Genomic DNA, 12,491 nt, shown 5'->3' on the forward strand with positions numbered 1-12,491 from the left:
CCAGTCTCTGCAGCGCCATGTATTTTCGCCAGGCACAAAGGAACTTTATGGCAGTAATTACGGCCTCATGCCTGTGTGCTGTGTATTTGTCCTCTGCATATAGATTTAGGGATTATGGCGTGATCCTGCAGGGATTAAGGTCAGTGTGAGTTAGTGTGATGGGCAGGAATAAGCCGCCGGTTCGAGTAGCGACAAGCAGGATCAGGAAATTCATTATGCTAAGGATGCAGTTAAGTGTAAATGGATTTAGGACTTTAGGTGTCTTCCAGGTTGGGTTTCCTTCAGCCTGCGAAACACTAAATGCACTGAGGGAAGGATGCAGGAAATGTTATGCATGCTCCTTATTCATCGCCACACGTTTTCTTAGGTCCAAAGGCGGCTTTCAGGTTGCTAGATATGTGGAATTTTCAAGCGTAAAGGCGGTTGCAAGCATTTTCCGCTTTAAAAACGGACCGCAGCCGAACCCATTTTTCTTAACTGCTCTGTTTATCCATTCATGTCCTACTATTCTAACGCATTTTGGTGAATCAGTCTGGGAAATGCAATAGATGATCCATTTTTAATGGAGTCTCATACAAGCACATAGTCGTGCGAATGTGCCGTCCTACTGTAAGCAGGAGTTATTGTAAAGCACAGTATGGTGGGTCAGTCTCACCACTCCATTATGAGATCAGCAGATTGCAGTTTAGAGCAAATAACCAAAGACTGACCGTCGCTTCCAAACAGAAAACTGGTGTGTATAAGTGAATACTAAGAGTAACCGCATAATACTTGGCAGATAAACTGAGCAATTCATGTATACCCAGCAGCCACAATGAGGCGACTCTCTTTGCTGGGAACCTATCTTAATGTGAATCCTCTTCTAGTTTGAAGCCTACATTTATATGGGTAGGTGGCGCATAAATTGGCCAATTCAGCATTATCCTATCTACCCATATAAATGTAGGCTTCAGCCTAGGAAAGTATTCACACTATGCAGATTCCCAGCAAAGAGAATCTCTTTATCGCGGCTGCTGGGTATACATTAATAGTCCAATTTTTTGCGGTAAGTATCCTCAATTTTTCCTATTTTCTGGAGCAGTAATGTAATTCAGATTTCATGTATTTATGCTATAGCGCTACAGAGTACAACTTTATTTGTTTGCAGATTAGAGCAGATTGCTATGTGAAAGGGTCACTGAGTAAAACAGTGGTGGGTCTACAAAGAGAGGCTGAAAAACTGAAATGCCTATATTTTTTACTTTTTGGATAGATGAGCGTTGGACATCAGAAATGCTGCAAATTTTCATTTTGTAGAAATTCTGCAGCAAAATCCGCTGTGTAAAAATTTACCACTGAATTGTTTGGATTGTTATCTCTGAAATGTAATTGATTTACCGGATGGAAAATCCGACCTGTGTGATCATAAATTACATTTTTAACTTCCGGTCCAATTTTTATAAATTATACGTAAACCATCAAAATTTGCATTGAATTGTGGTAGTGGGTACAGGAGTGGTCATTTCAAAGATAAATAGGGAACTCCTAGTCCGTCGTAGGAAATCTGGTCTGGATAAGGAGGGGTGTTGGTTTTGTCTGATGGAGGTCTTATGCATTTAGATCAGGAGAATGAAGATAGAGGATATTTTGCCTTCCTTAGCGCCGCACCTCCTCTACTGCAGATTTTACTCAACTTGTCAATGACATGTTAATCCTCTAAATCCGAGCGAGAAGCTGCCTAGCGTTGTATTGCAGAAAATCTGACTCTTGCTTTTTTTTTTTTTTTTTTTTACCTCCGTCCGAATTCTATTTTTTTTTTTTTTTTTTTTTTTTTTTTTTTTTTTTTTTTTTAGACTGAGATGTGAGCGACGCGGCGTTCAGGGGGTGTCTGCGGTATCGCAGGGAGAGTCTCTTCTGGGCCCACTCTGTGTCACGCAGGATTAGGGCTTTACAGGTTTTCTAATCTGCACACAGTTATCCATACAAATAAAATGTCCCTCCACATCCAGGCAAAGCCGGGAGGATTAGTAGCGAGCACCCAGTCTGTGCCTGACGCCTGCTGAAACCACAATCTGCGGGGTGTTGTACTGTGTCGTCTTCTATTACCTGGGATTAATAATTCAGCCGATACTTTTGTAACACAAGCCGCCTGTTTCTGTTTGTGCCTCCGGAGAGCTCAGGTGCAGCTACGTCTGTTTTATTGTGCGTTTTTTTTTCTTCTGGTGTTTGTTTTTTTTTTTTTTTAATACGTGTAACACAAGATTTTAACCGAGACGATTCCTTGCCTCCTCCTCTAGCACAGTATCTAAGCGGAGAGGTGTCGTTTTCGTTTTTTTTTTTTTTCTTTCTTCCAATGCCGGTTCCAAGCAAGCATACGAACATCAGCCGTTCTCGTAGCTGGGATGCTGCAGGTTGGCATGAAGGCAGCTGGGAGGGAGACATCTCATCAGGATACCACCGAGCAGCCGGCATAAACAATTCTCTGACCTACAACGGAGAGGAAGCTTTTTACAAGCTGCCAAGCGGCAGATCCCGCGATATTATCGTGCCAGGCAGCTCGGAGATAAAGACGGACGTCTGTTCCTACCCTGACGCATATAGCCGAGGTCAGCAAGGTCACTTAGTGCGTCAAGATCGCAGACCAGGGAGGAATAACTCTGTTCCAGACTTCAGCTATCCTTACGAGAGACAGGTGGCAATGTCTGGGCGTGGATCTGTGCACACTCACGATTATTATAATGAGCCTTCTCTGTTTGGAAGATCCCTGGAGGATCCGCGTTATTATAGAGAACCAATGCTCAACCGTGTAGGACAGACGTATGGGCCCCCCGCCAGCCGGACAGTCTGGGATCAGACACCTGTACGTCCCTATCACCCGCAGGATGTGGGTCGCGTGTATAGAGATCCTGCAGGGAGAGTCATCGGTGAGGGACAGCGTTCAAGGAGTCGTGATTCTTCCCCTGCCAGGTACACCATAGAAACGCCCAACCCCAGGTACGGCTCCGAGGCATCCACGTTTCCCAATAGACCGCTGTATAATGAGATGATGGAAAGATCCATCGATCCCTCAACAGGGAGGCAGACGGCTCCTACCTGCCTTGTGGTGGAGCCCAATGAAGCGGCTGCTATGGATGGCACACTGGGGACTTCACCCATTTCAGCAAACCGTGGTTATCATGGCACTGCAAGGGAGAACATTGGTGCAAAGATGGCTTATGACACCTATGATAACGCCAGAACTCCATCTCATACCGGGATTCCTATGTCGCTCTCTGGATCCGAACTGAAGAGATCTGTGGATATGGAGTTCCTTGCGGTCCTGAGAACCGAAGGCCTCTCTGAAGGTACAATTAGCGCATTAATGCAGCAAGGATTCGACACGCCCAGTTCATTGGCTGTCATGGAAGAGCACGACATTAAATCGGTAGCTACTAATCTTGGCCAGGCGAGACTGCTTTCAGGTCTCATCAAGGGTTACCGGACAGATCTACAGATCCTGAGACAAGATCAACAGAAGAGCAACTCTATGAGATCCCGGGCTCGCTCCAACAGCTTCAGTCATCGCGGGGATCTGATGCGCACCGATTTCAATGCGCAGCCTCTTAACAGTCCTTTGATGGATGGAACTACTAATCCACCTCATTCCTTGTCTTTGCAACCAGTTTCTCCACGAATGGCTGAACTGAATCGGAGGCCATCTAGTGCCCCTTCCCAGCACCTGTTGGAAACTGCCAGCTACCCAACTTGTGGAATGGGTGTCCAAAATCCACAGTTCATGCAAACTGCAGCATACTCTGTTCCTGTTCAGCCTCGACCTGCCTCTGCCTACCCAGCCCAGTGCGGCATCCCTATGACTGTTGTGCACACCAATGTCAACACTGGGCCAAAGACGGCTTACCCTACAAGCTACACTGTACCCATGGAGCTGATGAAGAGAGAGCGCCTCCCACCAGTCTCTCCGGTGCACAGCCCACACTGCAGCCCACAACTACTACGCAAACAGGGGATCCACCTGGAGACCTCCATGAGCTTGGCACCGCATAATATAGCCAGTCAGCCCTCTCTCCACTCACCTTACCAGAAAGTAACCCGACGGACTGGACCACCCGTCATTGTCTCCACCATGGCGTCTCCAGAGCCAAGTAATTCTAATTTATTTAATCCTAGAATGTAGCCTGTGTCCAATTTTAGTAATGTGAATTGAAATGATTGAGGGCACCACTTAAATGTCTAGTTTGCGTGTGTGTGTGTGTGTGTAATATATATATCGGTAAGTCTATTTATTTATTTTTTTTTATTTATTTTTTTTACGCTTTTAAAAACTCCAACTAATTTGATATACTTATTTGACTTTCTAGTAGTATCTAAAGATGTATTTTTATAGTTCTGTAGTGGCTGCTCTGCTAGCGTCTGTTCGCACGTGGCAGATTAGTTGCCAAAACTTCCCAACTTGGAAATAAAAATTCATGCACATGGTGAAAAAATAACTCCACTAGGTTGTTGGCTAAAGAGACCCTGCTTTTCCCTGATGAGGGGCAAGCACCCTGAAATAATCTGTAGACTAGTTTCTGGCTTGACATTTTATCCATGTTGCAAGAGTCAAACATTGACTCTTAGGGTATTCCACTTCGACAGGATGGGACTGCGAATTTGCACACCTTCGAATGTATAAAAAAAAATTTTATTTTTTTTTTTCAAAAATTTATTACTTGTGATTTATTTCCTCGTGGGGTAGGAGAGTGCCAAAGTTAGATCTCTCTGCTCCCCTACGAGAGAAGGTTGTCTTGGCCCTCTTGTTCTGGGACTAAAGATGTAAGGTCCTAAACCATAAAGTGTCCCAATCTGGCTTTTCTTCTATTTTCTTTGCCTTTATGTATGCCACTGATCCTTTCCATTCCAGTAGGTAGTGAAATGTATATGGCGGGTGTACACCATCTCTTCGATCAGGGTGGACACAACGGTAAAGAGTAGCATTGTTGGGATAGACCCAAGCTTGAATGCGATTTGTAGGATACATTGGGTTGCAGGGTCCTGTGCACCAGCTGAGGTTGAGGCCTGCTGACTTGGGGGAGGGATCCACTTTTATCCACCATTGTAGGCCTATATGTAAGAAGGGTCTGGGGCAGCACCAGATACATTTTCCCAATGTTTTACTGTGGAGCACAAACCATATAATGGCAATGTTTGGCATGCAGACCTGTTTTCAAGAAAGTATGGAGGGATTGTGCCATGTTGGGGCCTACAGACTTGGCATCGTTGCAGTTTTGGGGTGGTCTCCACTATGGCGGTTGTCCTGTTGGCTCTTGGGCCGTAGGTAACAATGTTGAGTGGACGTCACATATCTGAGGGTGAATGTCCAATACATCCAATATAAGTACAATCTGAGGCAACAAATAGGCGTTCCTTATATATCAAATCTTATCTAGGCCTCCACAAGATCGATCTTTCTACAGAGCGTTCATCCATCAAGTCGCCATAGATCGAGCAGAAGGCCTTTAAATAATATATGCCATAAAACCTATACATGTGCTTTATTTTCTATTGTGGGACATAGTAACTCAGACTCTTGTGCAAAAGGAAAAAAAATCCAGCAGTTGGCATTTAGGAGTTTAAGTATTCCCATTTCCCAAGATCCTAACCCAATATGTAGTAGGTATATTAATATTAGCAAACACTTCCAATTAGAAATGTAGTATAGTTCTCCTGATTTTGCTGTGCCGCTTGCCCCATGTGAAGGGCATTGCAGTAGCTTGGGTATCCATGGCTACAGCCACTGGTATATAGTGACAGTTAGCTGTTAGTGACTGTAACCATGGAAATCTAAGCTAACCCAATGCCCTTCACATGGGGTAAGCGACATGGCTAAGCAGAAGAACTGTCCAATATTCCTAATTGGAGGTATTTGCTAATAATATTATATTGGGATAGGATCTTGGAGATGGGAATATCCCTTTTAAGTACAGGGTAAGGGAATGTGAAATGAAACTCACTGGTTGTTAATTAACTGAGAGTTGTCCACAGGACGTGTTCAATTTTTCCTGCAGCGCCACCACAGGTGAAATTAAATATTATACTGTTCACATTCAAAGCAGGGGGCGGTCTGTATAATGCATGGTCGCACTGGGTCCCCAAGGGTGAGGGGCATATTTTGCATCTGCATTTCAGACTGCAAAATAGATGATGGACCTGAAAAGGGGAGGCTTTTAATTTTTAAACCTAAATAAGCCTTTTATAGGAGCCAACATTTCTGGATTTGTTGTTCTTCATTTGCCTTAATGATTTTGGTAAGTGCAATATTTGGTGACCACTCTGGAGATTTGATGTAGTTTTCACTCCTTTTGAGTCGCGGGTTTGCACCTGCCTGGTTCCTAATAACTAGCAGGAGGGGCGGACATCTACTTATAAGTAGTATTACATTTTAAAGGGGTTGTCCGATCTCGCAAGAAAAGTCTGCATGTGCTTGATCTCACATGCCGACTAGACTCCTCACTTTTCTCAATTCTCTTCTATTCAGAGACGCTGGCTGAGATTAGTTTGTAAGTAATTAAATCGCTGACATGTGGTCACATGATGACCCGTCCTCACGGGAATAAAGGGTAATCGGCAATCTGCAGTCAGTGACTACAGAATTTTCTTATGGAACCGGACACTCCCTTTAAGGCAATTGTCAAAGTATGACCATATGGTAGAGCCGCTCTTTACATGTTCTCTTCTCCCTCCTATGTCCTATCCGATTTCCGTGTATGCCTGATGAAGGTCTGAATGACTAAAACGTCACATTTTACTCTGGATTGGATGACACGAATAAATACCATTTTCTTCTAAGAATACCGGATTCTTTTTAGTATTCTAATAGTAGACTTAATGGGGTATTCCCATCTCCAAGATCATATCCCAATGTGTAATATTAGCAAATGCCTCCAATTAGAAATGTAGTGTAGTTGTTCTGGTTCGCTATGTCTTTCCTCATATGCAGGGCATTTTAGTAGCTTAGGTATCCATGGTTACAACCACTAGCTATCGAGTAACTCTCCATATGAGTTGTCGTAACCATGGATACCTAAGCTACTGTAATGCCCTGCACATGGGGTAAGCGGCATAGTGAATCAGAAAAACTGTATTAAGTTTCTAAGTCGAAGTATTTTCTATTATTATTACACTGACTGCATATTGGGATAGGATCTTAGAGATGGGAATACCCCTCTTAAGTCAAAGCATGTGCATTTCCCTGCTCTGACATCTGGTTCTTGGTGGCAGCTGGGCAAGGACAGTCTTCTCTTTTGTGGACGGCATACTGGGTGCCTCTTGTAAGGTCTTTGTGAGGCCCTATAAGCACTGGAGGCATCCTGCATGTTGACTGCAAAAATGAAGACTGCCCTTGACTGGCTGACGCTGAGGCACGGACTTGGATGCTGGCTCAAGGCAACGTAAACATTTTTGGCCATTAATTCATGGCAGAGATGAGCACCATTTGACTTTTCATGGACCTCTACAGCTTCAGGACACCATGGTGCCGCTACAGTCTCGCCATATCCATATGGATCCATTCACCCTGCAGCACATCCTCATCCAGGAACATTTTTACTCTTGTTTTGGGCACAGTTCTGATAAAGGGGCATTACTCGGTAGATTTATTTTTTTTTACTAATTTGTAGTCTTTGATTTTAATGTCGCCATGTTTTCCTCTCTGAATAGACAGTTTGCCTTTTTGATTTCCCCACAGCAGCATGCATGGCTTATAAGTCTCTTCACTCTGGCATGGAGACTCCACAAGGTGAAATGTTGCCCCTTTAGACCCCAAACTCATAATCCCAATGACTGATGGTTCTTCCAAGTCTGATAGAGAGTCGTTGAGCTCCCAGGATGTGCACCTCCGCTGTAATCTCCAAACTTATCTCCTGGGGCCAGTGTACCCTGGAGCTGTGGATGGCAGTAGGCTGGTGCCTATTGTCTGACTGCTGGGAGTTGTACGCAGATTTAGTGATGTGACACGCTGTTAATAAGGTTGTGTGGGAATTTTATAGCTCAGGAAGGTGTTAATCAGATAATCACAGTCAAGAGAAGGGTAGAGATCAGAAGTGTGACAATTGGTGAGATTAGTCGCTATTTTGGGGTAGACGGCATGGACGGACTTCTGAGAACAAGAAATAAAAACCTAAAAAATGAAGAAATATCAGAGTGCTCAGTATAGTGCTCTTCTATCTTGGTCTTCTCTATCGTTTTAATACCGTCTACTTTCGAGCAGAAACTAATACAGTCGTTTAATAAGGGGTCATCCGTTTTAAAACCCAATTCTGATATACCCCAGTTGGGAATTTCGAGTTATTAGAAGGGGGTCTCCTGTTCCGGATTCACATTTCTTGAGCGGAGTAAAGAATGGTCACACAGAGCATCTCTCTCTATGGATGACCTCTCCTGGGTCTATACTTTGGACAAGGTTTCATCGTGTAAGGATGAAAGAAATCAAAAGTCCATCTAGTTCTACAGACCGGCTAACGTGTTGATCTAGATCAGCGTTTCCCAAACTCCCGTCCTCATAGCCCCCAAAAGCTCATGTTTTCAGGGTTTCCTCAGTGTTACACAGGTGATGGAATTATTATTGAGGCATCAGAAATTTCCACCAGTTCAGTCTTGTGTGCAATATACGAAGGAAATCCTGAAAACATGACCTGCTGGTGGCCCTGAGGGCTGGAGTCTGGGAAACACTGATCTAGACCAAGGGGCACTACCAGCGGCCCTCCATAACATTCTGTGCTTCTACTCAATACTGAGCAAAGGGTCTGGAAACTTACGACCATGTGATATTTTAGGTTTTCTTTTTTAATAAATTTGCAACAATTTCTATTTTTTTTTTTTTTTTGTCAGGATGACAGCCATTTGGTAAATTTTAAAGAGTGAAAAATTTAAAGGGGTCTGAATACTTTCCGTACCCACTGTAGGTCTACAATTGAGGACTTTTTCTTATGGAAACAAACTTAAAATGCTTGTCCCACTAACAAAGTACATTTTAACTAATAGATCTTATTCTTACACTACCGTTTGGAGTCACCCAGACAATTTTGTGTTTTCCATGAAAATCATACTTTTATTAATCAAATGAGTTGCCAAATGAATTTAAAATCTAGTCCAGACATTGACAAGGTTCGAAAAAAAGACTTTTATTTGAAATAATAATTTTCTCCTTCAAACTTTACTTTCATCAAAGAATGCTCCCTTTGCAGCAATTACAGCATTGCAGAGCTTTGGCATTCAAACAGTTAATTTGCTGAGGTAATCTGGAGAAATTTCGCCCCATGCTTCCAGAAGCCCCTCCCACAAGTTGGTTTGGCTTGATGGGCACTTTTTGCACACCATACGGTCAAGTTGCTTCCACAACAGCTCAATGGGGTTGAGATCTGGTGACTGCACTGGCCACTCCATTACAGATAGAATACCAGCTGCTTGCTTCTTCCCTAAATAGTTCTTGCATAATTTGGAGGTGTGCTTTGGGTCATTATCTTGTTGTAGGATGAAATTGGCTCCAATCAAGCGCTGTCCACAGGGTGTGGCATGGCGTTGCAAAATAGAGTGATAGCCTTACTTATTCACAATCCCTTTTACCTTGTACAAATCTCCCAATTTACCAGCACCAAAGCAACCCCAGACCATCACATTACCTCCACCATGCTTGACAGATGGCGTCAGGCACTCTTCCAGCATCTTTTCAGTTGCTCTGTGTCTCACAAATGTTCTTCTGTGTGATCCAAACACCTCAAACTTGGATTCGTCTGTCCATAACACTTTTTTCCAATCTTCCTCTGTCCAATGTCTGTATTCTTTTGCCCATATTAATCTTTTCCTTTTACTAGCCAGTCTCAGATAAGGCTTTTTCTTTGCCACTCTGTCCTGAAGGCCAGCATCCCGGAGTCGCCTCTTCACTGTAGACGTTGACACTGGCGTTTTGCATGTACTATTTAATAAAGCTGCCAGTTGAGGACCTGTGAGGCGTCGATTTCTCAAACTACAGACTCTAATGTACTTGTCTTGTTGCTCAGTCGTGCAGCAGGGCCTCCCACTTCTCTTTCTACTTTGGTTAGAGCCTGTTTGTGCTCTCCTCTGAAGGGAGTAGTACACACCGTTGTAGGAAATCTTCATTTTCTTGGCAATTTCTCGCATGGAATAGCCTTCATTTCTAAGAACAAGAATAGACTGTCAAGTTTCACATGAAAGTTCTTTTTTTCTGGCCATTTTGAGAGTTTATTGGAACCAACAAATGTAATGCTCCAGATTCTCAACTAGCTCAAAGGCAGGTCAGGTTTTATAGATTCTCTAATCAGCCAATCTGTTATCAGCTGTGCTAACTTACTTGCACAAGGGTATTCTAACCATCCATTACCCTTCTTGCACAGTTAGCAAACAAAGTACCATAAGAACACTGGAGTGATGGTTGTTGGAAATGGGCCTCTATACACCTATGAAAATATTGCATTACAAACCAGATATATGCAGCTAGAATAGTCATTTACCACATTAGCAATGTATAGAGTGTATTTCTGAATCATTTAATGTTAGCTTCATTGGAAAAAACTGTGCTTTTCTTTCAAAAACAAGGAAATTTCTAAATGACCCTAAACTTTTGAATGGTAGTGTATATTTATTTAAGAGAATTAAAAAGCATATGGCCCAATGGCCTAATTTAAATATGTACTTACAAAGGATAAAAACTTGAATAACAAAGTGTGATGCAAACAAATGTGCCCCCAAAAATAGTATGATACCCCCACAGTGAATTCCTCCACTGAATGGTGACTCCATCACAGAGTGATTCTATAATTATAATTCCCACACAGCCCTTCATACAGTATAATGGACACAAAAAGTGCTCCTTACGGTATAACGAGCCCCATGTAGTGCTCCCTACAGTATAACGGGCCCGTGGCTATATACTGCGGCTCCACGTAGGGCTCCTACGGTATAACGGGCCAGTGGCTATGTACCACGGCTCCACGTAGGGCTCCGTATGGTATAACGGGCCCTACGTAGGGCTCCTACGGTATAACGGGCCAGTGGCTATGTACCACGGCTCCACGTAGGGCTCCCTACGGTGCCTCCATTAATGCATCCCATGATTTTACTTGCCTTGGCAGCAGCTACCTGACGCTGGTCACAGTAGTTGCTTCACGGTGTCCACACATCCAAGTGTTTTTCAGTGACCCATTGTTTTACCATTTAGTACAGCACATTGTTTCCATGCCCCAAATGCAATGACATTACCTTTATCAACATTAAACTTCAATTACCATTTCCCAGCCCAAGCTTCCAGCTTTCATAAATCCCTTTGTAATAATGGTCCTCTTCCTGTGTTGATTACCATTCAAAGTCTAGTCTCTGCAAAATTTGAAAATTTAGCTTGTATGCCTTGTACAAGGTCATTAATGTAAAAAAAAAAAAAAAAAGGCCCAATACTGACCTCTATGGTACCTCGCTGTTAGCGGTGACCCAATGCAAGTGTGTTCCATTAATAACCACAGTCTGTTTCCCAGCACTGAGTCAGTTGTTAACCCAGTTACACATACTTTCCGCTAGTTCCATTACTTTCTCCCATTGCTCTCATTTTAAGTATTAACCTGTTGTGTCAAAACTCCTTTGAAAAGTCCAGATAGACAACATTCACGGCCTTACCATGGAACTTGCCTTCTCATAGAAACTGTTCGGATTAGTTTGACAGGACCGATCTTGAATATTGGCCCCACTTTTGCTATGTGCCAGTCATGAGGTAGAGACCCTGTTATTTTGGGATCCTTGGATATTAGAAATAATAACCTGTCTACCACGGTACTTAATTCCTGCAGTACTCGATGGTGCCTGCCATCTAAGCCTGGTGAATTGTCTTCTTTATTCTTTTAGATTTTGAAGCACTGCTGTCCTTCCTGCTGGGTTAAGTGGGTGACATTTTTAATGGGGCTCTTATGGTATCTCTGATCATGGGATTTTCTTGTGTAAATACTGTAGTGAAGGAGCTTAGTACATTGGACTTTCCTTCATGCTCTTCCACCAGATTATTTTTGAAGAGTCAACACTATATAATTTCTGACTCATTGTTATTGTACAATAATTTTGGATTTTTTTTTTTTTTTTTTTTTTTATACATTCTTATTCTTTCTCTCTCCGTTTTTTTTTTTCTGCCTTGATTTGTTTTTATTTATTTTCCTCTATTTACTGCCTCGTCACTACCCTCTTACTTTAGTTTTCTAACGTTTTCTTTTTGTAACTTTATGCGCTCCTTACAGCTTTGAATGACCATAGTGGTTTCTTCCTGTTTCCTAATCCAGAGTACGGTATTTACAGTACATTGCTGGGAAATTAGGGTGTCAGTGTCAGGTCAATGGATAACCGTATAACGCTCTGCTCCTCCATATCGGAAATTTATTCTTCTCAATGGCTAATGCAGGAAGGGGAAGGGGGTCACATTAGGTCCAAATCTATATGCCCCTGATGCATTTTATGGGCAGACCCTGCCTCGAATACAGTCT

General features: G+C 42.9%; 1 protein-coding gene across 3 annotated transcripts in view; it reads left to right on the plus strand.

Moving 5' to 3' along the window:
* CTBP2 (C-terminal binding protein 2) overlaps window positions 1-12,491 on the plus strand; it is a 105,629-nt gene that overhangs the window by 57,801 nt on the left and 35,337 nt on the right. The window contains exon 1 of one of the 3 annotated variants that reach the window (XM_073546408.1): window positions 2,305-4,121. The exons of the other annotated variants lie outside the window; for them this stretch is intronic. Coding sequence (XP_073402509.1) covers window positions 2,333-4,121 — 1,789 coding nt within the window. The 5' untranslated portion in view covers window positions 2,305-2,332. Of the gene's footprint in view, window positions 1-2,304; window positions 4,122-12,491 lie in introns of those variants that run through there. 3 annotated transcript variants of the gene reach the window in all.

Source organism: Dendrobates tinctorius, unplaced genomic scaffold (genome assembly GCF_039654945.1).
Source record: "Dendrobates tinctorius isolate UK_male_01 unplaced genomic scaffold, ASM3965494v1 ptg000147l, whole genome shotgun sequence".
NCBI lineage: Eukaryota > Metazoa > Chordata > Amphibia > Anura > Dendrobatidae > Dendrobates > Dendrobates tinctorius.